This window comes from Sinocyclocheilus grahami, unplaced genomic scaffold (assembly GCF_001515645.1).
Source record: "Sinocyclocheilus grahami isolate Dianchi unplaced genomic scaffold, SAMN03320097.WGS_v1.1 scaffold335.1, whole genome shotgun sequence".
Classification (NCBI taxonomy): domain Eukaryota; kingdom Metazoa; phylum Chordata; class Actinopteri; order Cypriniformes; family Cyprinidae; genus Sinocyclocheilus; species Sinocyclocheilus grahami.
The window spans coordinates 284,179-311,458 of record NW_015505514.1 but is presented as its reverse complement, the minus strand read 5'-3'; the positions used below and the strand labels follow the sequence as shown (position 1 = coordinate 311,458).

Here is a 27,280-nt window from a genome sequence, read left to right as displayed (position 1 = left end):
TGAAGTATTCTAATTTGATGAGATAGTGAATTGGTGGGTTTTTGTTAAATGTGAGCCAAAATCATCACAATTAAAAGAACCAAAGACTTAAACTACTTCAGTCTGTGTGCATTGAATTTATTTAATACACTAGTTTCACAATTTGAGTTGAATTACTGAAATGAACGACATTCCGACATTCTAATTTATTGAGATGCACTTGTGTGTATGTGTGTGTATATATGTGTATATATATATATATATATATATATATATATTTCTACTAGTAATAATTCATTTTAAACTAATTTGAACAATAATTATAACCATAGTCATACATTTTTACTAGTCCAAATTGAATTGCTGATATCTTTGATATAATTACAGATGTCAACATGTGTATTTGTATTAGTAAATATAAATATCAAATTTACATTGTAGAAACCTGCCGTATGAAGAATTACTAGTCAAAATTGCATTACAGATATCTAAAATACGGGTTTTGACTAGTCAAAATTTAATGTTTTAGTTATCTGTAAGGCAGTTTTGACTTGTAATAATTTAATGGCAGGTATCTTAAATGTAATTTTGTCTAAAATATTTATTTTTACTATCTAATTCTATTCACAATATCTGCTAATCAATTTGGAATAGTAAAGCGCAGTTCTTACTAGTGAAAATGTAATTGACTAGTAAAAAAAAAAAAACTGCAGATACCTTTTGTTATTGGTAGATCAAATTGCATTATAACTAAGAAAATTATATATTGTAATTTCTTGTAAAAATTGAGTTCCAGCTAGTAACACTGCATGATTAATGGGTAAATTAAAAGATAAATTGGCTTGCTATAAAATATGAGAGAGGGCAAATATTGCTTTTTTCGTAGTAGTTATGTCAACTGGTTTCATCTGCGTTCATTTTGGTCTTCTTGATATACAGAGCGGTAACCAGGTGACCCTGCAGACTATCGCGCTGGAGGACACGTCTATAAAGATTGGGCCGGCACGCAAGCACAGCTGTAAAGGAAAGATGGCCCGCCGCAGTAAGAGGAGCAAATGGAAGGACAGTCAGGACCGGTCAGGAGAACTCTTGTTTTTAAGCTCTCATATTATTTTAAATGGACAATGCTATATATAATACCTCTGCATAGTTAATAAAAGGTAATGAATACAAATTAGATGCACATATAATTGCTGAAATTTAATTCACATTTATTTTACACAGTGTTTACTCAGCAGAAAATATTTAATATCCTTTGACAGCTTAGCAGGCATGGTTACTGGCTGATATATTGGATGAGTGAATGGCATTCATTTTGTCACTTGCAAGAGATCCATCACCAGGGTTGGGAAGATTGCTTTTAAAAATGTATTTACTTACAGATTACAAAATACATACTATAAATAATTTGTAAGGTATTTCGTTAGATTACTTATTTTTTGTTGACTTGTTTTATTGTAACCACCTATATAAAAATGGGTGGCATAAATGCATTTAAAACAATTATGAATGTATAAATAATGTTATGAGATTAATGTTTTAAATATACAATTTTGAACAGAAATATGAAATGATGTGGGGAAAATAAATATGAAATGTTTTTAAATATGAAACTAAAACCACCAGTAGGTAGTGACAAATCACTGTCTTAATGAAAGAGTCATGGAATCATTAATTCGTTCAAAAGGGCTGATTCATTCGGGAATTAAAGGGGTCCCATTATGCTTTTTCACTTTTTCAACTTTAGTTAGTCTGTAATGTTGCTGTTTGAGCATAAAGATCTGCAAAGTTACAAAGCTCAAAGTCCCCTTCAAAAGGAGATATTTTATTTAACACTTTTCAAAAACTACAACGAACGACTCGTTTGGACTACAACGCATATTTTCCGGGATTTGTTATATCACAAATATCTACGAATGGGACGAGACCTGGTCGAGCTGCACTAGAGAAGGCAAAGAGTGTTATCACTATGTCGGAGACACACTAGCTTTCCCCAAGGCAGACGAACTTAGAGTGGTTACAATCATCCGGGTTTAAATCGCTCTCAAATTGATTTGATTTTGATGCAATATTTACACTGAAGCTCGCAATGGTAAAGGGCATGACATTTCCCGACCAGGCGCCGAGTGCTGCCAATCACAGCACACACTGGCCCGGCTAACCAATCACAGCACACACTGGCCCAGCTAACCAATCACAGCACATTTCGTATTTCAGAAGGCGGCCTTCATTTGATACAGGAACTATTCGAGCCATTCATGCCAGACTGGGGAGAGAGGTGTTGTAATAATGTAAAATATGTGAAAAATAATGTTTTTCGAACAACCTAGTATGAGAGCCTGTTCTAGTACTCCCCAAAACAAAATCAAGACTTTGTAAAAGAGCGGAAGCGGGTATATGTACCGGAAGCGAGTGGCACGACATGACAAAATACAATAGAACCCATAATAATCAGTGATGCTGTCTACACTGGATCGACAAATTCCTGACAGTAAACTAATGCCTTGTTCTATTTATGTCATACTGACACAAAGTTCAAATGATTTGCAGCGGTTGCTTTGTCATGTCCAGTGTAGACAGACTTTAGCTGTTGCAGCGCAACATGTAGACACGGTGTTCATGTAAATAGACATTCGGCGTATGGAACCATTTTTGTTGGCGCTATAGAGCAAATCAGTCACTTAATATTAACTTCTTATTTTTGAATTGCATAAAATCAGCATCACATTTGCAATTGCGCTAATATTTGGGTAGACAACACTCGTCTTCCTCGATTGATATTGCTTAGCTATATCATATGTTGTAAATATAGAAAAACAAGAACTCATAGAGACAAACCTCACTGGCAATGCGTGAGAACAGTGTTGGCCGCCCTGATTTACAAAGATTGAGAACAACTTACTTTAAGGTGCTTTTTCAAGGTTACATGTTCCGTTGAAGCCGAGAGAAGTTTTTTTGCAGGTAAACAAAAATTGCATTGCAATGTGGTTTCATCTTTTTTCACATTTATAAGTAAAATCGTCTTTGTATTTCCGACAATTATGTGTTTGGCTTTCTGATTTTCTCCTCCATTTTTGTGAATCCTGACTAGCGTCTGCACTTTGCAGGTTGCTAATTGAATAGGCTGCACGAGTTTTTTTTTTTTTTTTTCCAAGAATCACCAGTTGCCTCATTGGTTAAAATTTCCAAACATTTTACAATTAAATAAATGACATAAAAATTCAAAGTAATCACTTTGGTAATCTAAAATACTTTTCGGATGTAACTGTAATTTAATTACCACCCATTTAAAATGTAACTATAACAAAATACAGTTACTCGTATTTTAAATAAATAACGATGTTACATGTATTTCGTTACTGCCCAACCCTGTCCATCATTGATGTTTTCCGTTAACCTGAATAATGTCTGGTGTTCACCCAGGAGGCGCAGCATGCTGAAGAAGCTGTCCAAACAGAGTACCGTCATGCACAGCAGCCGCAGTTTCTCCTCCGGCCTGCATCACTCTGTGTCCTCCAGCGAGAGTCTGCCAGGCTCTCCCACCCACAGCCTTTCCTCTGGACCCACAACACCCTGCCGGAGCCCCGTTCCCGACCACACCGTTGGTATGACCTGACTTTAACACATATGAAAAATTGAAGACTATTTAAAAAAATTAATAAATAAATAAAAAACCTTTTTATAATTAAAACTATTTCTCTTTATATTGTAAAATGAAGAAATATTTTGCACTATTTCTAGTTCACTTATTCTATTAGAAAATGCCAGAAAGTTTGTTGAATATATCGTTCATAGTTTATATTGTTACAAATTGTCATAAAACATTGCCATTCGTTCAGATGCCAGCCTGCCCCAGAACGCCTCTCCATGCTCCAGCTCTCCGAGTTCACCGGCAGTCCAGATGCGGCCCAGCTCTCTCCACGGCCTCGGCTCTAAACTTAGCAACCAGCGTTACACTAAAGTGGGGAGACGGAAGTCCACCAGCAGTATCCCGCCCTCGCCTCTGGCCTGCACTTCTTCACCACAGGCCCTGTCCCCTCAGCGCTCCCCCTCTCCCTTACCCAGCATCTCTAAAACCCTCCACTCCTTCCACGGCAAGACCCTCTCACCCCCCACCATCATTCGGCACGTTGTCCGACCCCGGAGTGCAGAACCTCCACGTTCCCCTCTGCTGAAGAGAGTCCAGTCTGCGGAGAAACTCTCGGGGGCTTTGTTTGCAGACAAAAAGCCCCACACAGCCCGCAGACACACGCTGGAGGTCCCACACTGCGAGGTGGACATCCCGGGAGACGCAGAGGCGGAGGGGGCCTGTGGTGCGACATATACAGTGGATCACGGCAGGCTGGGCGGGTACCTGTGCGCCCAGAGATTGAGGGACTGGCCCGGTGAGCGCATGGAGCAGATTGTCGTAATGCGCAAGCTGAATCTCTCCGAACGTAGAGATTCCTTCAAGAAACAAGAAGCCGTGCAAGAAGTGAGCTTTGACGAGCCAGATGACAGGGCTCCTCAGATACCCGCTCAGTCGGAGGAGGAGTGCGTGGCGAGGAGGAATCAGCTGGTTCCCCAGATCGCCGTGCAGGGATCAGAGAGCGAGGAAGCGGATGACTGGAGGCTTTGCTCAGATGAAGAAGAGGAAGAGGCTGAGGAAAACGTGTCTCAGAATCAGGGAGAACCTTGGGCCGACAAAGACGGCCCACTCTCCTCAGCAGCTGCACACGAAGCCGCAGAGACAGCGACGCCAGAAAAGCAGAGTCCAGAAAAAAGCATCAGAGTCCAGAAAAAAGCAAACTGAAGGAGAGATAAACGACTGAAGACTGTTACATATCCGAAGGCTTCTCAACCCAACCGCTGAGATGTTTGTTGCCACGCAGAATTCAAACAATTACCGAGTGGAGTATTTTATTAGAGTATAAATGGAAGTAAGCTAGTCTTATGCAGGGAATATTTATGCTTTTTTATATAGAATTTACACTGGAGATGTACTGTTGGCCAAAAAGAGAACTTAATGGTTGCTAGTACATTTTTCTCACCTTCTGTGAACCTGTTGAGGGAAATTGAATGACTTGATTTTTCTATGAAAATGTGCCAATGCTTCGAATTCATTTCATCCTCCAAGAGCCTTTCATTTTTGCACCGACTTTGTGTGCGATGTTAAAAGCTACAAGTTCAAATGATATTTGAATGGAATTGTCATGTGGCCCATTTCATGTATTATTTCACAATCTCAAAGAGTTTCCAGAGTGTTTGAAATGATACGTGCGAAGGGGGAAAAAAGACTCACTTTGTGCTGAACATTTGGACTTCAACTGTGGAAACCCCAGAAGTAACTTGACATGTCGTACATGTTGGTCAGTGTGTCCAAAAAACAATATTCATGCATCAAACCAAATAGATCAGTTTTACACATTTTTTTTTATTTTATTTTTTTTCTTTGTTTTTAAAGATGAATTTAGATTTTAAATTAAAGGGATAGTTCACCAAAAACTTTTTAAAAATTCTGTATTTTACTCTCCCTCAAGAATGTCTTGAAGAGGGTCCCCATTGACTTCCATCATTTTTTTTTTTTTGCATAACAATGGAGGTCAATGGGGACCAATAACTGTTTGGTTACCTGGATTCTTCAGAATATCATCTTTTTATGTTTGAAACGACGTGAGAGTGAGTAAATGATGACAGAATTTAAATTTGTAGGTATACTGTCCCTTCAAATCCCTTCCCTGACACTCTGTGCTTCGTAATTAAGATTTCTTTATTTATCAAATGGATTCTTTTAACATCCAAAATCCAATCGTTATCCATTCAATTCTAAAGTATATTTTCACAGAGTTCCCACAATTATTTTTTGCATGTCTTTAATTTTCCTTAAATATTCTTCCCGTACTATTTTTTATTTTTTTTCCCCCACACAGCTTTGCATGTTCAACTTAAACTGTCAAATGTTCACAGGTGCTAAGATGAACATGCTCACGGACACCTCTGAAAGAAAGAAACTAAATTTGTAGGTATACTGTCCCTTCAAATCCCTTCCCTGACACTCTGTGCTTCGTAATTAAGATTTCTTTATTTATCAAATGGATTCTTTTAACATCCAAAATCCAATCGTTATCCATTCAATTCTAAAGTATATTTTCACAGAGTTCCCACAATTATTTTTTGCATGTCTTTAATTTTCCTTAAATATTCTTCCCGTACTATTTTTTATTTTTTTTTCCCCCACACAGCTTTGCATGTTCAACTTAAACTGTCAAATGTTCACAGGTGCTAAGATGAACATGCTCACGGACACCTCTGAAAGAAAGAACCCGTAAAGCATAGTCACACACCTCATGCTAACTGGAACTCATTCACGTGTGCACAGATCACTGCGGAACGAAGCACGTTATCACGAGTTTTCCCTGGACAGTTGGTCTGTCGGGAGTCCTCACAAGCTTTTGTACTTGGAATAATGTTTACATTTTTATATATATTTGGATTTCTACTGTGCAAAGGGATCTGTATGGCTTGTTTTGAACTTGATTACAAATGTGTGCAGAACTGAAGTCAGTGGGTGGAGGCTTGAGCTAGATTATGGTTTTAAAGTTCGGTGTGATGCCATTGTTAATAGGCAGATCTCCCCAACGGTTGCACACATCAGACCGGATGTTTTTGTGTTCATATGCATGACTCTTCCAAAATGCTTTTTCTAAGTTGAGTATGTCATTATTTGAATCTAATGGGACAGTGTTTTTATTGCATGAAGGTGCAACAGTCATTTGGATGTTGTCAGTCAGTCAGGACAGCACATGTCTGACAAGTTCAACATTTCTGTTATATTTTTGAAGTTTATTGTTAATTGTGACCTCTGTAACTTTTTTGCATCAGGCTACTGAAATCGTAAGCACTCTGTATAAGACAAATTTGTGTCAATTTTAATAGGCTGTGTTTTCCGCCTGTTAGCCGACCGATTGCATGCTGCATGAATACACTGTACACTTTGGCATGGCATCCTCAGTGCAATATGTTCAATGGTCAAGTATAGCCAAGCCTTTGAATTACAGTAATGTTATTAAAATATTCATGTTATGCAGACCCTGTTGTGACATTTTATCCGTCTGTGATCACAGACTTTAGTGGATGAAGTGTTTGTCGTGTGGATCGTGTTAAGATGAGACGCCAGGTCACTATCTGCCCTTACATTCACACTAGAGCTTAACAGCACTGGAAATGCATCATCTATATATCCTGATGTGCTGATGGTTTCTTCCATTTTTCCAGAATTGTCAAGAATTCTTGATTATTGATATGCGTTTGTAAAACAAACAAAAAAATACTTTTTATAAATATTTTTTAATGTTATAACTTTGTCTGTTGTTTTGTAATAAATCATTCACTGGTTAAGCGGGAATATCACTGACTGTTTTTCTTTAAAAAGTGTTTTATATATGAGCAATATCAAATAAAATAGTATTTGGAGACTGAAATTAGGTTATTTTTACTTTCAACAACAGCTTGTAAGACGCAGCCAACAAATGCAGCGAGCAGTGCTGTCTTCAGAAATCACCCTTAACAGATGAAAGGATAGTACGACAAAGATAATGCTTTCCTCGGCAAACATTCAACCTAATGTTTTATTGTGAATATGAGATTGAGCTGAAGAATGAATGCTGTATCAGATGCAGGTCATCACACTCGCTCAGTCCATCTCTTATAATACTTTTCACAACAAAGCAGCAACTCTGCGTTCTTTCGTTGCTAATTCTAAAGTGACGTTTTCAAATTCGTAACTGGTGTTTGGGGTCATCTGTTAGGGGCCGTTCACACCCAACACGTCTCGCGTTCTTCAAAGCAAAAAAAATTTTTTTTAAAAAGCATTCTGTGTGAACCTACCATTTACTTGGCCTGGGAAGTAGTTCTGCACAAGTGTTTTTTTTTTTTATTCATTTACACACTTGTGCTGTCAAACTGTTGTATAAAGACAATATCACTCTCCGGGCCGTGCGATATGGCTCTGTATAAGCATGGCTGTGATTACACTTGGCCTGTGGCTGATGAGCGATATCATTTCACTCTGTTCATTGTTGCCTGTCGATGATGTAATATCCGTGCTATCGGTTTCCGCATGTAGAAAATATGGCAACACGCGTGGACAAAAATGCTGCTGTACAGTTAAACTAAATCCATTACGACTGTCGCAGATAAAGTCAAAATGAAAAGTGTTGACTGCAGCATTAAAGGGTTAGTTCACCCAAAAATGGAAATTAGCCCATAAATTACTCACCCTCAAGTCATCCTAGGTGTATATGACTTTCTTCTTTCAGACGAATCCAGTCGGAGTTATATTAAAAATAGTCTTTGATCTTTCAAGCTGTTTCATGGCACTCAGTGGGTGTTGCATGCATCAGTCCAAAAGCACTTCATTAAAATGCACCCATCCATAAAAAAATAAAAGTGTCTCACACGGCTCCGGGGGGGTGAACAAAGGCCTTCTGTAGCAAATGATGCATTTTTGTAAGAAAAATATCCATATTCAAAACGTAATCACTTTATTTTAGCTTGCGCTCACTGTTGTACACTGGAAGCAGTTCCAGATTAAAAAATTTTTTTTTTTTTTTTACAAGCAACGTATAAATTGCAAATATTGAATTGTTATATTATACATGTTTTGTCACGGACATATTTTTGGAGGGCTCTTAAATGCACAAAATGGACTTTAGAGCTTTTATTTTTCCCTGTCTTCTGCCTTTGACGTCTCAGGTCATGTCGCTAATAAAGGTTTGGGATTGTGCATGTTCTTGTAGCACCCTCATTCAATCAGTGTTGTCATGACATAATTTCCTCTGCGATTAATCACAACATTACTGCTCAGACTCTACTTTTTTGTTTAATCGATAAATGTTTTATTTGATAGTACATAAATACATTTAAGTTTTTGTTTTCAGCATTCAGTTATTAGATTAACAAGTGTTCTCTTTTGACAATGTTTTATACAGGGAAAGAAGGCATGGTAATAAGCTAAATATCAGCCGATTTATCATTATATCTGGATGTAGGAAATCCTCTCTAGTTCCTATAAGTGCTGAGTGTGAGATTAGCTGATCGGTGCTCCGGTCGTGACCAGTTTGTAGTATGCACCCTTCAGGCTCATGAGATAGTCATGCGTGCCCTTCTCAATGACGTAACCCCGTGACATCACCGCTATGATGTCAGAGTTCTGGATCGTAGAGAGACGGTGAGCGATGACGATACATGTTCTGCCTTCTCTGGCTTTATCCAGCGCATCCTGAACAGTCTGACACACACAGACAAACACACGACTGTATGAGTTCTCAACAACAGGAAGATCCTCTCAAACTGTAGTTCTGGCTTTCCTGCTCACCTTCTCACTCTCTGTGTCCAGTGCTGAGGTGGCCTCGTCCAGCAGAAGTATTTTGGGGTCTCGTATGATCGCTCTGGCTATGGCAATGCGCTGCTTTTGGCCACGGGACAGCTGGGAACCTTGGGAACCAACATTAGTGTCGTATTTCTGCATCATGGGACACATAAAAACAATTAATTTTTTTTTTTTTTTTTACAGCATTTTACATTGATCAGCCATATACTTGCTTGATGCACAAGAACAAATCTCATTGGTTCTCACATGTCAAGCAAGCACGCTTGAGCTTCCGTTTGCCATAACTGATGTGTGTGTTGATAAATGTTTATATGTAAATAAAAGCCTAAATTAAATCTGTTCATCATAGAAAGCAATCATGTCTCTTCAGAAAATTTTGACAACCACTTGATTCATGTGGATTAGTTTTATGAATGTTTTGAGGCGTCAAAGTGATAGTTGCATAGACTGTCAATGGAGGGACAGAAATTTCTCAGATTTCATTAAAAATATCTTCATTTGTCTTCTAAAGACAAACAAAAGTCTTAGGCTGATGATACACGGGGCAACTTTTTTTGAGCAATGTTTCTTTGGCACTTTCATTGTATATATATGTTATCAAATGTTACCCATTGAGAATGGGTAACAAATTTCAATATGGATACTTTAGATCAGTCTCACCTGGTTGCCTGTTGACAGCAACATTAACCAAAGTTGCCCGACAACATTGCTCAAAATGTTGCCCCATGTATCATCAGCCTTACTGAGTGCAAGTAAATGATGGCAATTTTCATTTTAGGGTGAACTTTCCCTTTAAAACTTCAAACTTTTAAAATTACTTCAAAATTAAAACTGCTTCAAACTTAAAATCTTCAAACTTCAAGCTTTTCAAACTATCAGGCTAGCCTTTCTCAAGCCAACATAATGTTGCGTCAACTTCTGTTGTTTTAAAATGTCCTTTATTTTAAGACGTGAAGAGCTTAGAGTAGAATTAAAGCAGAGTTCGACACAAAGTGAATGCAGCATTAATTCAAAATTCTTATAATATGAAGATCCCCCATTGAACACCTCAGGAAGTGACATGACGAAGTCATGCAGCTGGGCTTTCTTGGCTGCGGCGATGACGTCATCCATGCTGAGATGGCGCTGATTGTCTCCGTAGCGGATGTTCTCTGCTATACTGCAGTCAAACAAAATTGGCTCCTGAGAGACGATCCCAATCTTAGAGCGCAGGAAAGCAACATTGACCCGAGTAGATTCACGGCCATCAATGAGCTAATCGATAAAGAACAATGATTAGATCACAAACTCAAGTGTTTCAGAAAAAGAGTTTGATGCAAAAACCCATTTCAAATTCTGTGAAAAGTCCCAAGAGTTTTCTTACCACACGTCCATTGTTAGGATCATAGAATCTCTCCAGTAGTTGAACGCTGGTGCTTTTGCCACAGCCGCTGCTGCCCACAAAGGCCAAAGTCTGTCCCGGTCTAACACTCACACTCAGACCATTCAGAACCTGAATATCTGGCCGGGACGGGTACGTGAACTTGCAGTCTATAAACTCAATGTCCCCTTTAAAATTATCCTAAAAGAAAGAGAAAGAGAGTTTACTGTCATTTTAAATGACGGTCAGACTGTGTCTTCCTGCCTATGCAGAACATTCTTATATTGCTGCACAAAGAAACAATGCAGTAGTACAATGCAACATTTAAAATATTTTGTTTATATATTCTAAATTCATATATATATATATATTCATATATGTATATACTCTAAATATAACAAATTATGTTCTGTAACAGATACAATGATTCTGGAATGTACACTTCCTTTTAATAGTTTGGAATAATTAGGAATTTGTTTTTATGTTTTAAAAGAAATCTCTTATGCTCACCAAAGTTTCATTTACTTGATCAAAAATCAATTTTAAAAATTGTTAAATATTATTACAATTTAAAATAACCATTTTCTATTTTAATGTATTTTAAAATGTCATTTATTTCTGTGATGCAAAGCTGAATTTACTCCAGTCTACTGTCACATGATCCTTCAGAAATCATTCTTTAATTTGTTTATTTCATATTATAATTATTTTTTTTCTTGTTTTGTTACATTTTTCTAAACTAAAATAAACATTTATAGTGTTTGTAACATTTTTAAACACTTCGTTTGACTTCTGAATGTAATTATCAAAATGCGACTTATCTGTGTTCTCTTTCTGTCAGCAATGCAGTTTTGAGCCGATAGTGGGACTTCTTTTTTTCTGAGAAATACGGGACAAAAATGCTTGGTACTGATAACTAGATTTACCCATTTGTCTCCTTCATCGCTGTAGACGCTGATTTTAGGAATGTGGTCGAGTAGCTGGAAGAATCGTGCGGCAGAGATCTTGGCTTTGGCGTAGTCTGGCGTGTATGATGACGCTCGGCCGAGAGCTGTGCCACTGGTTACAATCGCTGAAATCACCCTGTAGTGATAGAACCTTGCCTAATTATGACATCCGTTTACTCCAACTGTAAACCAAAAAACACTTTGTTTCATTGTTATTTCACCTGAAAACAAAACTGAAGTGTAGCCCCTCTCGATAGACCAGGTATCCACCGAATCGATAGGAGGCAGAGTTTGCCATGAAGACCACGCACTGCGCAAACCCATAACAGGCGCCATAAACATTAGCCTTCTTCAGCGCGGCCTGGTACGGTGCCTCCAGCTGTGCCTCGAACATTTCCACAAAATTACGCTCTTTTCCCAGGCCAGCAATGGTGCGGATGTTATTCAGTGCTTCCCCAGATATCTAAACTCAGAAACAGACAGCGAGACATTCAAAATGCCTAGATTTGACCATACTACAGTCTAGCCTGAGCTCACCTGTCCTGCTGCCTCCATGGCCTCTTTGTCCTGCTTGGCGAATCCAGTTAACATCTTAGCCTGAAACCCTCCAGAAAGAGCCAGGAAGGGCAGGAAGCACAGGATGACCAGAGTGAGCTTCCAGCTGAAGTAGAAGGAGATGATAATGGCCACACCAATGTTGGTCAGAGAATTCACGATCATGCCGATCTGGGAACCTGTGGCCTGGGGTGTCATTTAGTGTAATCAAGTTCATTTTTATTGAAACGTGTCACAGGTCATCTAGAAGTATCTGCTGAATGTTTTTCTTACTCCCTGGACTTGTGAGGCATCAGTGGCCAGTCTTGTGGTCAAAGCACCTGGACTGTTTCGGTGGTCATCAAACCAGGCGATCTCCTGTCCCAGCATCGCCTGAAAACCCAGACACCTCAGTCTACGAGTCAGCAGCTCCCCAGATTTAGAGAATGCATAGCCCTGAAAGAAAGAAGTAGCTGTAAATAAATACTATCTAGATGTTGAGAAAGCAAATGTAGACCCAAGACGCTATGCAACTACAACTTACACGACTAGCAACAAATTCTGATTGGAATGGAATTAAAAACGGAACATGTGTTGCATTCCCAGTATTGCCAAAAGGGGGCGCTACTATAGAGTATATTAGTGTTAGCTATATATTTACAGCTACCTAAATAATATAGCTAAAACAAAGCTTAAAGGGGTCATATGACGTTGCTAAAAGAACATTATGTTGTGTATTTGGTGTAATGAAATGTGTTTATGCGGTTTAAGGTTCAAAAAACACATTATTTTCCACATACTGTACATTATTGTTTCTCCTCTATTCTGAAACGCGTCGATTTTTACAAAGCTCATCGGTCTGAAAAGCGAGGTGTGCTCTGATTGGCCAGCTATCCAGTGCGTTGTGATTGGCCGAATACCTCAAGCTTGTGAAGGAAATGTTACGCCCCATTCACGAACAGCTTGTAACACTCCAAAGAGAAAGAAAAACTTGAAATTGCATCATATGACCCTTTTAAAAGAAAAACTTAAAAATGTTGCCTTACAACTAACCGAAATCAAAAATTCTAAATAGAACATTTACTAAAATTAAGACTGAAATAAAAATAAATTAAAGTTAAATAGAACAAAATATAATAAAAATTCCAGAAGCACATAAATTACTAAAACTAAAAACAAAGTTAAAAATAAAAAAATTAAAGCGAATTCCAAATAGGAATCAGCACTCTCTAGTATATAAATAATGCGAAAATAACACTGCAACCTATTCCCCTACTGCAGGTCCATTTCTTTGTGTTTTAGTTAGCTTCAGTTGGCAAGCTAACAGTGCTAACTCATTAAGAAGTGCTCTTTTAATTAGTGAGAATAGTGTATCAATGAATATTTTTGATCAGGCATTGAGGAAGAGGGACAGGATTCTGTTAGCAGACAGTATCGTGAACGACACCTGGTTTATACTGGCCCAGGCTTTTGAAGGTAACTCTATCGCCCCCTTAAGGTGTAGTGCTTCCACAGTAAAGAAAACAAAGCATAGAATTGTTGGTCCACCTGTAATAGTTTTCAAAAATTTCATGAAAAGGCTTAAAATGAAGACAAACCTGCAACAGCTGAGTGAAAAATGAAACCAAACCAACGACTACAAAAAAGAGACAGATTCCATTAATTTCCCTCCGTTGTTCAACAGGGTCAGGCATCGAGAAGGTCTGCAGGTAAAGAGAGATAAAAAAAAAGGTCAAACTTACAGCAAACACATGGACTAGAGGAGAACAGCCGGCGGAAACCTCACCGCCAGGATCTGGCTGAAGAGGAGAGCATAGACGGGGTTCACCCCTCCATTCACAGCGGCTCCAAAGCTTCCAAAGAGCATGTAGGGCCATTCAGGAGCGTTGTATTTCAGAATACGAGCCACTGGAGCTGGTTCCACCTCATCTGAATCATCATCAGGAAGGCCGCTCTACACAGACATACAGTATGCAAAGACGTGAGATGTTTGTGAGATGTTGCGTCAGGCTCATGGTGTTGGAGTCAGAGCTCTAACCTTTCCCTGGATTTCCAGAGGAACGTGGGTTTCAGAGTATGAGCGAGGGCCCAGCTCTCCAGCGATGGCCACAGACAATTCATGTACAACGTTTGACAGCTGCGATCGAGATCTTTGGTGAACAGAAGACCTGCAGATACAGTGAAAGAGAGAGCGTGGGATAGAAAGAGTCAAACACTAATATACTGTGATATTTACATATTTCTAGGCACTTACCATTGCATCAGCTGACTTCGTATGCAATGTTTTTAGGCATTAAAATCACACTATTAATGCTAATGCGGCTAAATAGCTGTATTTAATAGCTAATTACTGCTAACACTTCTAATTCCAAACAGTAGGAATTATCTAAAGAAAAGAGTGCAACAGTCGGGTTCTGGAAGTAAAAACTCCATTCATTTTTAGCAATAACTATTAAACCTTTAAAGACAGACCTGTTGTGAGCTCTGAGGTTGTTATTTGATTGTATATGGTTTTGTTCAATTCAACTTATTTTCAAAATAATCATGTTAGAATTAGCAGAAGATTTTTAACAATGAAAAACTACATTACCCATGATGCTCTACAGAGAATTCCACCAGTCCGAGAGTTACAGCAAGCAAAGTGTCAAAAGAAATCTGTAGCCACACACATTCCCATGAAGCATTGCAAATGACATAATCCAGTCAGTGTCCCTACCTTGTGAAAATACTAAATATTTGTATATATATATGCATATTTTGCAATAAACTTAAAATATATTGTTTATATAGATACAGCCAACAACTTTAAATGAATAGTTCTATATTTCTCCAACATTTTTTTAATTTGATTGTCATTCGCAATGCTTCGTAGGATTGTAATTCTTCCACTCACTAAAGCCGTTAAATCCAGTCTTGTACCTTTGTCTTTTTGTCTGATTTTCATATACGTTTTCCTTCAAATCAAGGTCTGTAATGTGATTCTGTGACCAACCATCACACTACATCAAAATTTGTACCTTAAGCTAGCACGATAGCTTCCTGCCCTGTTGAGACTCTTTCTCTCTGCATCAGGGTCACTGCTTGCAGCTTCCTCCATCTCTGAGAAGAGTAAGAGACAGAAAGATTAGAATTACATCACTTCATTTGCTTATTATTTTATGTGAATATATAAATTAATACAGTGTTTTGTGCTTAAAGGTGTCATGAATTGAGAGAATGAATTTAAGAGGTTTCAAATGAATTTAAGAAAACGATTATACATATAATATAGTGCAATCAGTTCGGACATCGCACAGTGCTCATTCAATAAATGCACAGCTAAACAGATGAGTTTTGAGTCTGCATTTAAATGTGACTAATGTTTTAGCACATCTGATCTCTTCTGGAAGCTGATTCCAACTGCGGGTGGCATGATAACTAAAAGCACATTCCCCTTGTTTTGTGTGAACCCTTGGTATTTCTAACTGACTCGATCCTAATGATCTGAGTGGTCTGTTAGGTTTATATTCAGTGAGCATATCTGCTATATATTTAGGTCCTAGGCCATTGAGTGATTTATAAACGAGTAAAAGTACTTTAAAATCAATCCTAAATATAACTGGAAGCCAGTGTAAGGACCTGAGGACTGGTGTAATATGCTCAGATTTTCTGGTTCTAGTCAGAATTCTGGCAGCAGCGTTCTGGATGAGCTGCAGCTGTCTAATGGTCTTCTTGTGAAGCCCTGTGAGGAGACCATTACAATAGTCCACCCTGCTGGTGATAAAGGCATGAACAAGTTTCTCCAAGTCTTGACTGGAAACAAAACCTCTAATTCTTGCAATGTTTTTGAGATGATAGTATGCTGATTTAGTTACAGCTTTGACATGACTACTGAAACTAAGGTCTGTCTCCAGAATCACACCAAGATTCCTGACTTGATTTTTAGTTGTTAGACCCCTAGAGTCAAGGTATGCATTCACCTTGAGAACTTCATCTTTGTTTCCAAATGCAATGACTTGCACCGCCACATCCGCTCAGCTTTTCTGCATTGTCTTTTCATACTCTGAACTGCTGTTGATTTTCTCCAAGCTGATTTCTGTCTGCCAGTCTTCCTGCTGACTTTCAACGGAGCAATGTCATCAATAACATTCTTAACTTTTGAGTTAAAGGAATCAAGGAGAAGATCAACAGAGTCTGCAGAAATGCTTGGCGTTAAAGATATAGCCTCCATAAATAGCACACTCAACGCCTCAGATCAACGCCTGCTTCTACATCATCTCCTTTAGCTCCACACGAAATGCTTCGCAGATAGTATCACAGAAGGGTGATTTTGTAATATAAAGTTTTTGTTAACTAAAGCTATTAAAAATAATTTTTGTTAATTAATAAAAAATCTGAAAATAAAATATAAAGAATAGATAAAAAAGAAGTGTAGAAATGTTGATTGTTAAATGAAAAAACTGTACACTGAAGTACTAAAATTACTAAAACCAAGACGGAAATAAAAATAAATTACAGCTAAATAGAAATATTTCAAATAAAAACTAATAAAAATGGCAAAAGCTTTTTTTTTTAAATGTCATTTGATGTCAAAAAAAAAATTACTAAAACTAAATTGAAAACTTGAAATTATAAAAATAAAAGCTACTTCAAAATACGACTATAATAAATAAATAAAACGACTATAATAGTATATAAACAATACATGTAATATAAGATTAATGTAAATGAATAAAAAGCAATTATGAGGTATTTAAAATGACTTTTTAAAGAACCTAATTGCTTTTTACTCTGAATGATTTGTGAGACAAACAGAGACACTGACAACAAACTGTCAAGTTAAAATTGGCTGTTTTTCAAAAGGTCAGTGGTGATGGGGTCAAAGTACCACGTCACAATTCAGGGTGCTTTGCTCCACAGAGTTCAATGCATTGGAGAACATTGACACAAGACATGTTAAAGGGACAGGAAAAATCTGTCATCAAAAGAAGATATTTTGAAGAATGTTGGTAATCAAACAGTTGATGATACACCCTTAAAAATAAAGGTGCTTCAAAAGGTTCTTCAAGCGATGCCATAGAAGAACCATTTTTGGTTCCACAAAGAACCATTCAGTCAAAGGTTCTTTAAAGAACCATCTCTTTCTTACTTTTTTATAATCTGAAGAACCTTCTTTTGCCACAAAGAACCTTTTGTGAAACAGAAAGGTTCTTCAGATGTTAAAGGTTCTTTATTGAACCATTTAGACAAAAAGGTTCTTCTATGGCATCGTGAAGCACCTTTATTTTTAAGAGTGTAGCCACTGACTTCCATAGTATGGAAAAAACACTTCTTCTTTTGTGTTCAACAGAAGAAAGAAACTCGTACAAGTTTGGAAGAACTTGAGGGTGAGTAAATGATGACAGAATTAACTTTTTTTTTAAGTGAACTATCCCATAATACAGAGTACGGTTACACTTTAGATTAGGGAACACCTATTCACTATTAATTAAGAGTTTTGCCTCAATAAACTGCTAATTTGCTGCTTATTAATAGTTAGTAGTTGTTAAGTTTAGGTATGGGGTCGGATTAAGGGATCTAAAATATAGTCATGCAGAATAAGGCATTAATATTTGCTTTATAAGTACTAATAAACAGCCAGCATGCTAGCAACTAGTTACTATGGCATCGCTTGAAGAACCTTTTGAAGCACCTTTATTTTTAAGAGTGTAGTGAGAATTTATCCTTAAAATAAAGCGTTACCCAGAGTGGTAACAGTAGGTGAGGAAGAGTGTGTGTTACTCACCCTGTCGGGCTTTTTGGTTGAGGGCTTTGTCTCCCTGGCTCTGAAGAGTCACCAAGGTGAAGTAGACGCCCTTTCTATCCAACAGCTCCTCATGTTTTCCTCGTTCCACGGCGCGGCCATGCTCGAATCCCACAATCACATCAGCATTCTTTATCGTGGATAAACGGTGAGCGATGGAGATGGTGGTGCGACCCATTCGGACCTTCAACAGAGGATTGATGGTTGTGTCTTCAGTGATTTGGATGTAATCGTCTACTATTCTGACATATGTGGCGTGTCTGCCTGGACACGTGTGACTGTGTGTGTTGCTGACCTTGTCCAAAGCCTCCTGTACAACAGCTTCACTCTCATTGTCCAGAGCCGATGTAGCCATGTCCAGGAGGAGGATTCTGGGATTCCTCACCAGCGCCCGGGCTATTGCGATTCGCTGCTTCTGCCCGCCACTCATCTGGCCTCCACCCTCACCTACCAAAGTATCAAATTTCTAAAATAAAAAGATCAAATGAAAAATAAAATAAATAAAAAAGACACATATGTTATATGCACACTACTATTTGGGGTCTGTAAGATTTTTTAATGTTTTTAAAAGAAGTCTTTTATACTCACCAAAGCTGTAATTATTTAATGAAAAATACAGTAAAAACACCAATATTTTGAAATATTACTACGATTTAAAAGAACCATTTTCTATTTGAATATATTTTAAAATGCAATTTATTCATGTGATGCAAAGCTGAATTCTCTCCAGGCTTCAGTGTCACATGATCCTTCAGAAATCATTCTAAATTTGCTGCTCAAGAAACATTTCTTATTATTATCAATGTTGAAAATAGTTGTGCAATACAAAAAAACTGCATTTATTTGACATTTTTTGTGATAAAAGTCTTTACTGTCTGTACTATTGGTCAATTTAATGCATCGTTTCGGAGTAAAAGTATTAACTTCTTTTTTTTTACTTTCAATTTGAAACAACAACAACAACAAAAAAGTTTAAATAATTGTAAAAAATTTAAATAGAAAAACAATATGGAAATGTCCCTTAATTATGACCTCTATGTATGTAGTGTATGTTCTGGTAGGTGAGTTTGTGTTAGGTGGTCTCGTGCCTGAGGTAAGTCCATGATGAAGTTGTAGGCATTGGCCTCTTTGGCTGCTGTGATAATGTCGTCGTTGGAGACTCCAGGCCGCCCGTACCGAATGTTCTCAGCGATGCTGGTCGCAAACAGAACCGGCTCCTGCTCCACAATTCCAATCAGAGAACGCAGCCACTGGATGTTCAGACCCCGGATGTCATGACCATCCAGAGTAACCTAGAGTCAAAGAAAATGTTAGAAAAGTTTCAAGATTTCTGAATGATGTGCACCAATAATGTTACGGTATGTAATGGTGATGTTTCTTTACCATCCCTTCTTTGGGGTCATAGAATCGTTGGATGAGCTGGACTGCTGTGCTCTTTCCAGCACCACTGGGACCCACAAATGCTGTCGTCTCTCCTGACTTTACCTGCAGGTTTAGCTGATCGAGGATCTGTGAGAAGGAGGTGAGTAGAGTTTGTTTAAAACAGACCAGATGGTGTGGCTGTACTGGTGTAAATTTCAGCTTTACCTTCACTTCAGGTCGAGATGGGTAATGAAAAGTTATATTATGAAACTCCAGATCTCCTTTCACTTTGTTTAACTTATATCCAGCCTCAGAGAGACAATCGATCTCTGGTTTCTGAAAATAAGACAACATTCCTGTCAAACCATCACTCTGTAATGTGCCTGACAGAGTCTGGTGGAAGATGGATGTCAGAAACGCAATAATACAGCTGTTTCCTTTTGATTTGCTCCTGCATTGAGCTTGCTGGGCATTTTCATTCTGAAATCTAGCACAGGAGGACTTTAACTCTTATTTGCCATCTGTGTAATGTCATCTTTTCATGATGTGGTCAAATGTGGTGGTTCTAATACAACTGTCTTTATTACCTTATAAATACATTATAAATATTATCATAAAAAAACAGACTTCAAAAAAAAAAGTAAAAACATAAATGTGTTAATATTTCTTACAAGCTGATTATTTACGTTTAAATTAGATCTCACGGAAGAGTTTCAGTGTGTGTTTTTAAACAGTTTTAGATTTGAGCAGTTTTATTTCAGTATTATTTATATATGATTATAGTATTTATTATTTTGAATAAGCTTTTATTTTTCTACTTTCATTTTTATTTTTTCATACATTTTTGTTACAAACAGAATTTGAAAATGAAATTAAAAATTATAAAAAAAAACATAAATGTGTTAATATTTCTTTTTCATTTGACATCACTATCCTAAAAAAACAGATTATTTACAAGTTTAGATTAGATCTCACTGAAGATTTTCATTCTGAATTTGTTTTTTGTTTTTTTTTATTTAATCAGATTCATTTTAGTATTTAAATATGTTTATAGTAATTATTATTATTTGGAATTAGCTTTAATTTTTATACTTTCAGTTGAAGTTTTTGTCATTTTGTTATGTGCTTTTGTCATTTTTATTCATTTTTGGGGGTTTTTCTATTTCTATTTAATTTCTATTAATTTTAAGTTTTAGTCATTTTAGTACTTATTTTAGAACCTATTTTATTTCAGTTAGTTTTTCATCCTATATCATTTTTTTTTTCATTTCATTTCAGCATTAAGTTAATGAAAAGCTTTTGTATAGGGTAAAAAACATAAATGTGTTAATATTTCTTTTTCATTTGACATCACTATCCTAAAAAAACAGATTATTTACAAGTTTAGATTAGATCTCACTGAAGATTTTCATTCTGAATTTGTTTTTTGTTTTTTTTTATTTAATCAGATTCATTTTAGTATTTAAATATGTTTATAGTAATTATTATTATTTGGAATTAGCTTTAATTTTTATACTTTCAGTTGAAGTTTTTGTCATTTTGTTATGTGCTTTTGTCATTTTTATTCATTTTTGGGGGTTTTTCTATTTCTATTTAATTTCTATTAATTTTAAGTTTTAGTCATTTTAGTACTTATTTTAGAACCTATTTTATTTCAGTTAGTTTTTCATCCTATATCATTTTTTTTTTCATTTCATTTCAGCATTAAGTTAATGAAAAGCTTTTGTATAGGGTAGTTTTAGTTGTTTTTTTTGTTAACAATAAGAACACAGATATTAGTCTTTTTTTAGTGATGTCAGTACTAGATGCTACTGGTTTGCGTGACGTGGTTGTCTGTGGTTCTTACGCGCTCTATTGTCTCAAAGATAATGGTGGCGGCTCCTCTTCCAGCAGCAAAAGCCTCCAGACAAGGAGAAGCCTGGCCCAGACTCAGTGCAGCAATGAGCACGCCAAAAAATACCTGTGAACAAAAAAGCACATGTGATATCCAAACAACGAATGACAATAAAGTCAACCATGATGTGTGGGTTCTTTTGCATGTGAGATTATGTGTGTACCTGCAGTAATGTCCCTGGACTGTACTCTTGTGTGTCCACCACTAAGCTGGATCCATACCAGAAGGCCAGTGCATAACACAGGAAGATGATAAACCACATGTACCCTGTGAAAAACCCCATGATCAAGCCTTTCCTGATGCCCCATCGCTGGGCAGAGACTAGATTGTGGTCATACCTGCAGAAAAGATTTAATTTAAAGAGTTTGAGGGTTAAATTATGGTATCAGTTCAGAGAAAAGAACACAGTCACAGTAGTGATTACAGTACAGTGTGGGAGTCATTATGCGTGAAGATGATGGTTACCTCTCCACCTCTTTTTTCTCGCCGCCGAATGCTGCCACCGTGCGTACAGAGGATAAAACCTCATCCGCTACTGCACCTGCTTTAGCATATGCCTGCAGCTCCATTCCTGTCAGCTTTGCCACAAACTAGACAAACACATACAAACAAAACAAGTGTTCATTTATTGTAATTAAAGGGATAGTTCTGAAAAATCTGTCATCACTTACTCAGCCTCAAGTTGTTCCAAATCTGTATGAGTTTCTATCTTCTGTTGAACATACAATAAGATATTTTGAAGAATGTTGGAGAGCCAACAGTTGTTGATCCCCATTGACTTCCACAGTATGGGAAAAAAACATACTATGGGAGTCAATGGGGACCAGGAGCTGTTTGGTTTTCCACAGAATATCTTCTATTGTGTTCAACAGAAGAAAAAAAGTCAAACAAGTTTAGAACAACAGAGTAAATAATCACATAATTTTCTCTCTGTTTTGACTTCGTTTTAAAGCTATGCATTTTCATTTACGTTGCAAAAACAGACTAAGTAAATTTCAATATCTATCTATCTATCTATCTATCGTCTTTATCTGAAATGTGAGTCCTGATGAATTTTCTTTTCTCACCAGAGCCATGAGACCTGCTCCGACCCCAATGAGAGGAGACACTGAGACGATGACCAGCGTTAGTTTCCAGCCCTTGGCAAAACCCATGAGGAAACCACACACAAATGTGGTGAAGCGCTGGATGAAGATCCCCACCTGATCAGCAATGGCATCATTTATCTTGTTGATGTCACTAGGATCATATGGAGGCACACATGAGACGATGCACACACAATATTAGGTAACTTGTGTTTATTTGGAGGGTTTGTGCTCTGGAAAGTGTTTGAATGTATCATACTCAGACATGCGCGTATTGAGCTCTCCCACAGAGGTGCAGTCAAACCATCCGATCTCCATCCTCATGACCTTCCTGAAATACATCTTCCTGATGATCTGAATCTGACGTGCTGCTGCAGTTATCCACAAAGAGATCTGAGGGGAAAAAACAGAGAAAAACCTCTTTAATAGGGTCTAATTTTAACTTAGCTTTATTAAGGTCATGCAAAATTCTGCACGTTATTAATGTTTTTGCAAATGATCTTTCACATTTACATAAACAGGAGAGAAGCAGTTTAAAAGGTTCACCTGGAGGTATCCTAGAATGAAGACCCCCGCTCCGATGCCTACATAATAGTAGGCGAAATTGGTCATTTCATATTCAATGTCCAGTAGCCTGAAGCAGAAGAGCACACTATATTTTAGAAAAAAATTGGGACAAAAAAACGTATGAAATGCATTTGAACATAAATTAAAAATTCTTAAAAATTTAAATTAAAAATCCATCCAACTATATTTTTGTTGTTCATTAAAAAAAATATATATATTATAATAAAAAGCACTAAACAAATCAATGTTATTTTAGTATCATTAACATACTATTATAGTATTTATTATTATTTGGATTAATTTTTTTGTTTTAATATATATATATATATATATATATATATATATATATACACACACACACATATATATATATATAGAGAGAGAGAGAGAGAGAGATTTTTTATTACTCTTTATTTCTATTTTAGTTTAAGTTATTTTAGCAGAAATGTTGTCTTTGCTGAAATATAAAGATTTTTAGATTTTATTTCAGTTAACATTTATTTTATTTCAAGTAACACATTTTTTATGGTTTTAATTTTAGTTTCAGTTTTAGTCAATTATAATAAATTGACAATTATTAAAACAATTGGATTGAGTATGTTTTTTCAGATATTGAGCAGAAAAAAGATATACCATTAACTTCAATAAATAATCCATAAAAGCAGAAGAGCACACTATATTTTAGAAAAAAATTGGGACAAAAAAACGTATGAAATGCATTTTAACATAAATTAAAAATTCTTAAAAATTAAAATTAAAAATCCATCCAACTATATTTTTGTTGTTCATTAAAAAAAATATATATATTATAATAAAAAGCACTAAACAAATCAATGTTATTTTAGTATCATTAACATACTATTATAGTATTTATTATTATTTGGATTAATTTTTTTGTTTTAATATATATATATATATATATATATATATATATATATACACACACACACATATATATAGAGAGAGAGAGAGAGAGAGAGAGAGAGAGAGAGAGAGTTTGTATTACTCTTTATTTCTATTTTAGTTTAAGTTATTTTAGCAGAAATGTTGTCTTTGCTGAAATATAAAGATTTTTAGATTTTATTTCAGTTAACATTCATTTTATTTCAAGTAACACATTTTTATGGTTTTAATTTTAGTTTCAGTTTTAGTCAATTATAATAAATTGACAATTATTAAAACAATTGGATTGAGTATGTTTTTTCAGATATTGAGCAGAAAAAAGATATACCATTAACTTGATACAAAGTAAATCATTTCAATAATATATTTTGGCATCAGTAAAATGACAGAGCTAATAATTTCACTCATTTCCTCACATATAAATGTGTCTGTATACATTAAAATATAAAGCTGCGTTTATATATTTATTTAGATCTACACTCTTAAAAATAAAGGTGCTTCACGATGCCATAGAAGAACCTTTTTGTCTAAATGGTTCCATAAAGAACCTTTAACATCTGAAGAACCTTTCTGTTTCACAAAAGGTTCTTTGTGGCGAAAGAATGTTCTTCAGATTATAAAAAGGTAAGAAAGAGATGGTTCTTTAAAGAACCTTTGACTGAATGGTTCTTTGTGGAACCAAAAATGGTTCTTCTATGGCATCGCTTGAAGAACCTTTTGAAGCACCTTTATTTTTAAGAGTGTAGTGAATTCCTCAAAGGGCATCATCATCATATTTGAGGGTCCTTGGCAATTAAAAATGTGAAAACCCGCTCTCACCCGCATGATCTGGTCATGTTCAGTGCCAGGTTTTCTTCCTCCGTCAGGTTTCTCCACTGTATAGTATTGTTCACACATACTTTCTCCGGGTCAGTAAGCTCGTTGAGCTCGATGTCGTACTCTATGAAGGTGTCCGTCAGCATCCCAAACACGAGCAGCATCAGCGGCTGCGCCGAACCATGAATGATCGCACATATGCTCCCAAAAATCATCATGCAGATCTCCCGGCAGCTGGCAAAGCGAAACTGCAGGGCAAATTGACAATAAAACATATCAAGTAGTGTAAAAATAGCTTTTATTGACTGTGCATAATATTTAAATGGACCATAAATGGGCCTTCTGCAATATCATGAACAGAATTTTATCCAGATGATCTCCTCAAACCACAAACCCTTGATTTTAGACCGCTGTTGATCACGTTATAAGTCAGTTACAGTCATCATAAACTACAAGTTTGCTGCTACATCCAACAGGTGTTCATCTAGTAAAATCCATGTAACATAATATCTTTTTAAAGCCAAGCAGGACAAGGCATGCGTTCATATTCCTCATTGTTATAGTACATAGGTATTACCAGCTGAAAGAAGCCTACACGGATGGCTGATTCTTCTTTCTTGCCATTTTTGGATCTGTGAATGAGTGAATGAATTGTGGTGCTTAAAGGAAATGTGAGAAAACAAGCTTCCGTCATCAAGAAAAATGAGAAAAAGATACTTACTTTTTATGCTTTCCAGAAGCCATTGTCCTGTATCAACACAAATTCAGTTAAAAAGTAGGATGTCTCAATGCTTACTTTTGAAAAGTTAAATGTAGGTTTCATTAAAAAAAACTTAAGAACTTACATATAATCACCATTTGTCTCTGTAACAGAATCAATATGTTCATTAACATCTGAATGGAGTGTGATATAGATTTGAGAATAGTTCTAAAAGATTAACTACCAAACAGTTTACCTTCATCTGAAAATTCATAACTATCATTTTCCTGTCCAAACTTCTTGACGCTGCGCAGCTTCACGCTTCCTGGCATCGTTCTGCCTGTTCTCGTCTTAATGGCCTTTAGAAAACAGATGCTTCAGGATAATTGAATCACAGAAGAATATAATGTACCATTTCAAATTGAACCCAACACTAAGAACGCACCTTGCTGATCCAAAGTGACTCTTCTTTTCTGTTATGTATTTGTTTTGTATTAAAAATTCTATCCAGGATACCTACTCCTAAAATCCAGTCATGTTCTTAGCAAAAGTGCTGGTATAGATTCCTTGTCAGCTGTGTCGGAGTGAGTCTCTCAGTCGTTGCGGACAGTATGTGTGTGAAGTTAAATGTCTTGGTCAGTTTGGCTCAAGTGGGGTAACTGTCCGGCAGGTTTGTTCTGTTAAGGAAGGTGAATGACCTCTGTATACAAACACTGACATGAGATAATTGTCCCAAAAATCAATACAGCTATTCAGCCACATGGGCTCACAAGCATTACTATAATAATGTCTCAAAATCTCGTTAAACATAAATAGATACATAGTACAGATAGTGTCAGCTGCATTTCTGAGGAACATCCAGTAGGATGGCCATTTGTCATGCGGTCATTTTAGGGTCATTCTATGGAAACGTCCACTTTTCTGTCCCTAGCCTTTACAGAAATATTACACTTGAAAAACACTTTAGGGTTACAATTTGTTTATATTTTGAAATAAAACAATGTGTTATTTGAACAATTACACCTTCTTGAGCCATCAATGTGGCAATATTTATTTTTTATTAATTATAAAGAATTCCAAGCACCACCAAACTACTAGTCCCCACAGCCATGTACAGAGGGGAACGTGCTTTATTTTGAGGTCAGAAACAGGTTTTTCTACCATTTAGAATACAATGATGTATTCATAACTATCAAATATATGATGTAAATGACATAAAAAAGCGAAATGCCAAATAAATATTATAAAAGATATAATGAAAGTAGTGGTCCCCTGGAGTTGTGTCGCTGGTGTTACCGTTTAACAAAAATCATCAAAAAACTTCCTCCCATTTCCTGAAGATCTATGAAGTCCACTGTCTCTTTTCAGTTATCAGACATTTTCTAATTTATCTCCTGATTTCATATGAAGCTTTTAGTGGAAGTCACTGGTATGGCCTACTTCATTGTTAGGGAATTGTAAAAAAAAACTAGAATACAAATAGATTAAATGACTCAATTTAGTGAGTATACCATGATTGACGACATGTGGTTTGATACCTTGCAGCAGACATTTTGTAAAATACATTTTTCATGAAAATTGTCACTGGTGTTACCTTCCTAATGGGTGACACCAGTAAAGATCAGTTTACGTTGATGCTCTTTTACTAACTGCTTTCACTGATTGTCAAATGTATGCCAAACGTAGTTTGTAATTGTAGTTAAAGAATAAGGATCTTTGGGCTTATGTATGTCACTGGTGTTTCATATTGTGTCACTGGTGTTACTTTTTTTCTGTCACATTAAATAAAATGTGTCACATGTGACATGATAATAATTTTACATCCATTGAATTCTGCTTCACTCAAGAGTTCAGATTTAAAGGATTGCATCATGTTTATAACTGTTTTTACAAATATTTTCATTGTTGTAGCAAATACGTGGTTGCGTAAATGAACTAACATCATTCAATCACACTTTTAACAAACCTGATTAAAATAAAT

The 27,280-nt window shown here is 36.4% G+C and overlaps 2 protein-coding genes and 2 long non-coding RNA genes across 5 annotated transcripts in view; 2 read left to right on the top strand and 2 right to left on the bottom strand.

Moving 5' to 3' along the window:
- The window catches only part of LOC107602799 (microtubule-associated serine/threonine-protein kinase 3-like), a 50,488-nt gene extending 45,243 nt beyond the window's left edge, over window positions 1-5,245 (top strand). The window contains exons 24-26 of the mRNA XM_016295383.1: window positions 919-1,055; window positions 3,403-3,584; window positions 3,819-5,245. Coding sequence (XP_016150869.1) covers window positions 919-1,055; window positions 3,403-3,584; window positions 3,819-4,771 — 1,272 coding nt within the window. The 3' untranslated portion in view covers window positions 4,772-5,245. The remainder of the gene's footprint in view (window positions 1-918; window positions 1,056-3,402; window positions 3,585-3,818) is intronic.
- Window positions 5,246-5,428: 183 nt separating this feature from the next.
- Window positions 5,429-7,363, top strand: LOC107602801 (uncharacterized). The gene is made up of 2 exons (XR_001611073.1): window positions 5,429-5,670; window positions 5,982-7,363. It is a non-coding gene; the product is annotated as an uncharacterized lncRNA (long non-coding RNA).
- Window positions 5,732-6,319, bottom strand: LOC107602800 (uncharacterized). The gene is made up of 2 exons (XR_001611072.1): window positions 6,282-6,319; window positions 5,732-5,969 (listed from the first exon to the last, which is right to left on the bottom strand). It is a non-coding gene; the product is annotated as an uncharacterized lncRNA (long non-coding RNA).
- Window positions 7,364-8,864: 1,501 nt separating the features above from the next.
- abcb11b (ATP-binding cassette, sub-family B (MDR/TAP), member 11b) lies at window positions 8,865-26,019 on the bottom strand. 2 transcript variants are annotated; one of them, XM_016295381.1, is made up of 29 exons: window positions 25,745-26,019; window positions 25,556-25,658; window positions 25,445-25,463; window positions 25,321-25,347; window positions 25,177-25,231; window positions 24,603-24,847; window positions 22,860-22,947; window positions 22,573-22,706; window positions 22,296-22,467; window positions 21,694-21,818; window positions 21,392-21,566; window positions 21,181-21,294; window positions 19,560-19,670; window positions 19,356-19,481; window positions 19,061-19,264; window positions 18,268-18,438; window positions 17,955-18,156; window positions 15,208-15,289; window positions 14,229-14,358; window positions 13,977-14,144; window positions 13,789-13,893; window positions 12,485-12,646; window positions 12,194-12,397; window positions 11,878-12,119; window positions 11,636-11,792; window positions 10,713-10,910; window positions 10,397-10,603; window positions 9,335-9,481; window positions 8,865-9,247 (listed from the first exon to the last, which is right to left on the bottom strand). In XM_016295381.1, exons 2-29 carry the CDS (start codon window positions 25,629-25,631, stop codon window positions 9,047-9,049), a joined length of 4,047 nt encoding a protein of 1,348 aa, XP_016150867.1. In that variant the 5' UTR covers window positions 25,632-25,658; window positions 25,745-26,019; the 3' UTR covers window positions 8,865-9,046. The 2 variants fall into 2 exon arrangements, with proteins under 2 accessions (XP_016150867.1, XP_016150868.1); XM_016295382.1 differs by having other exon boundaries at window positions 25,556-25,649.
- Between the last annotated feature and the right edge of the window lie 1,261 nt (window positions 26,020-27,280).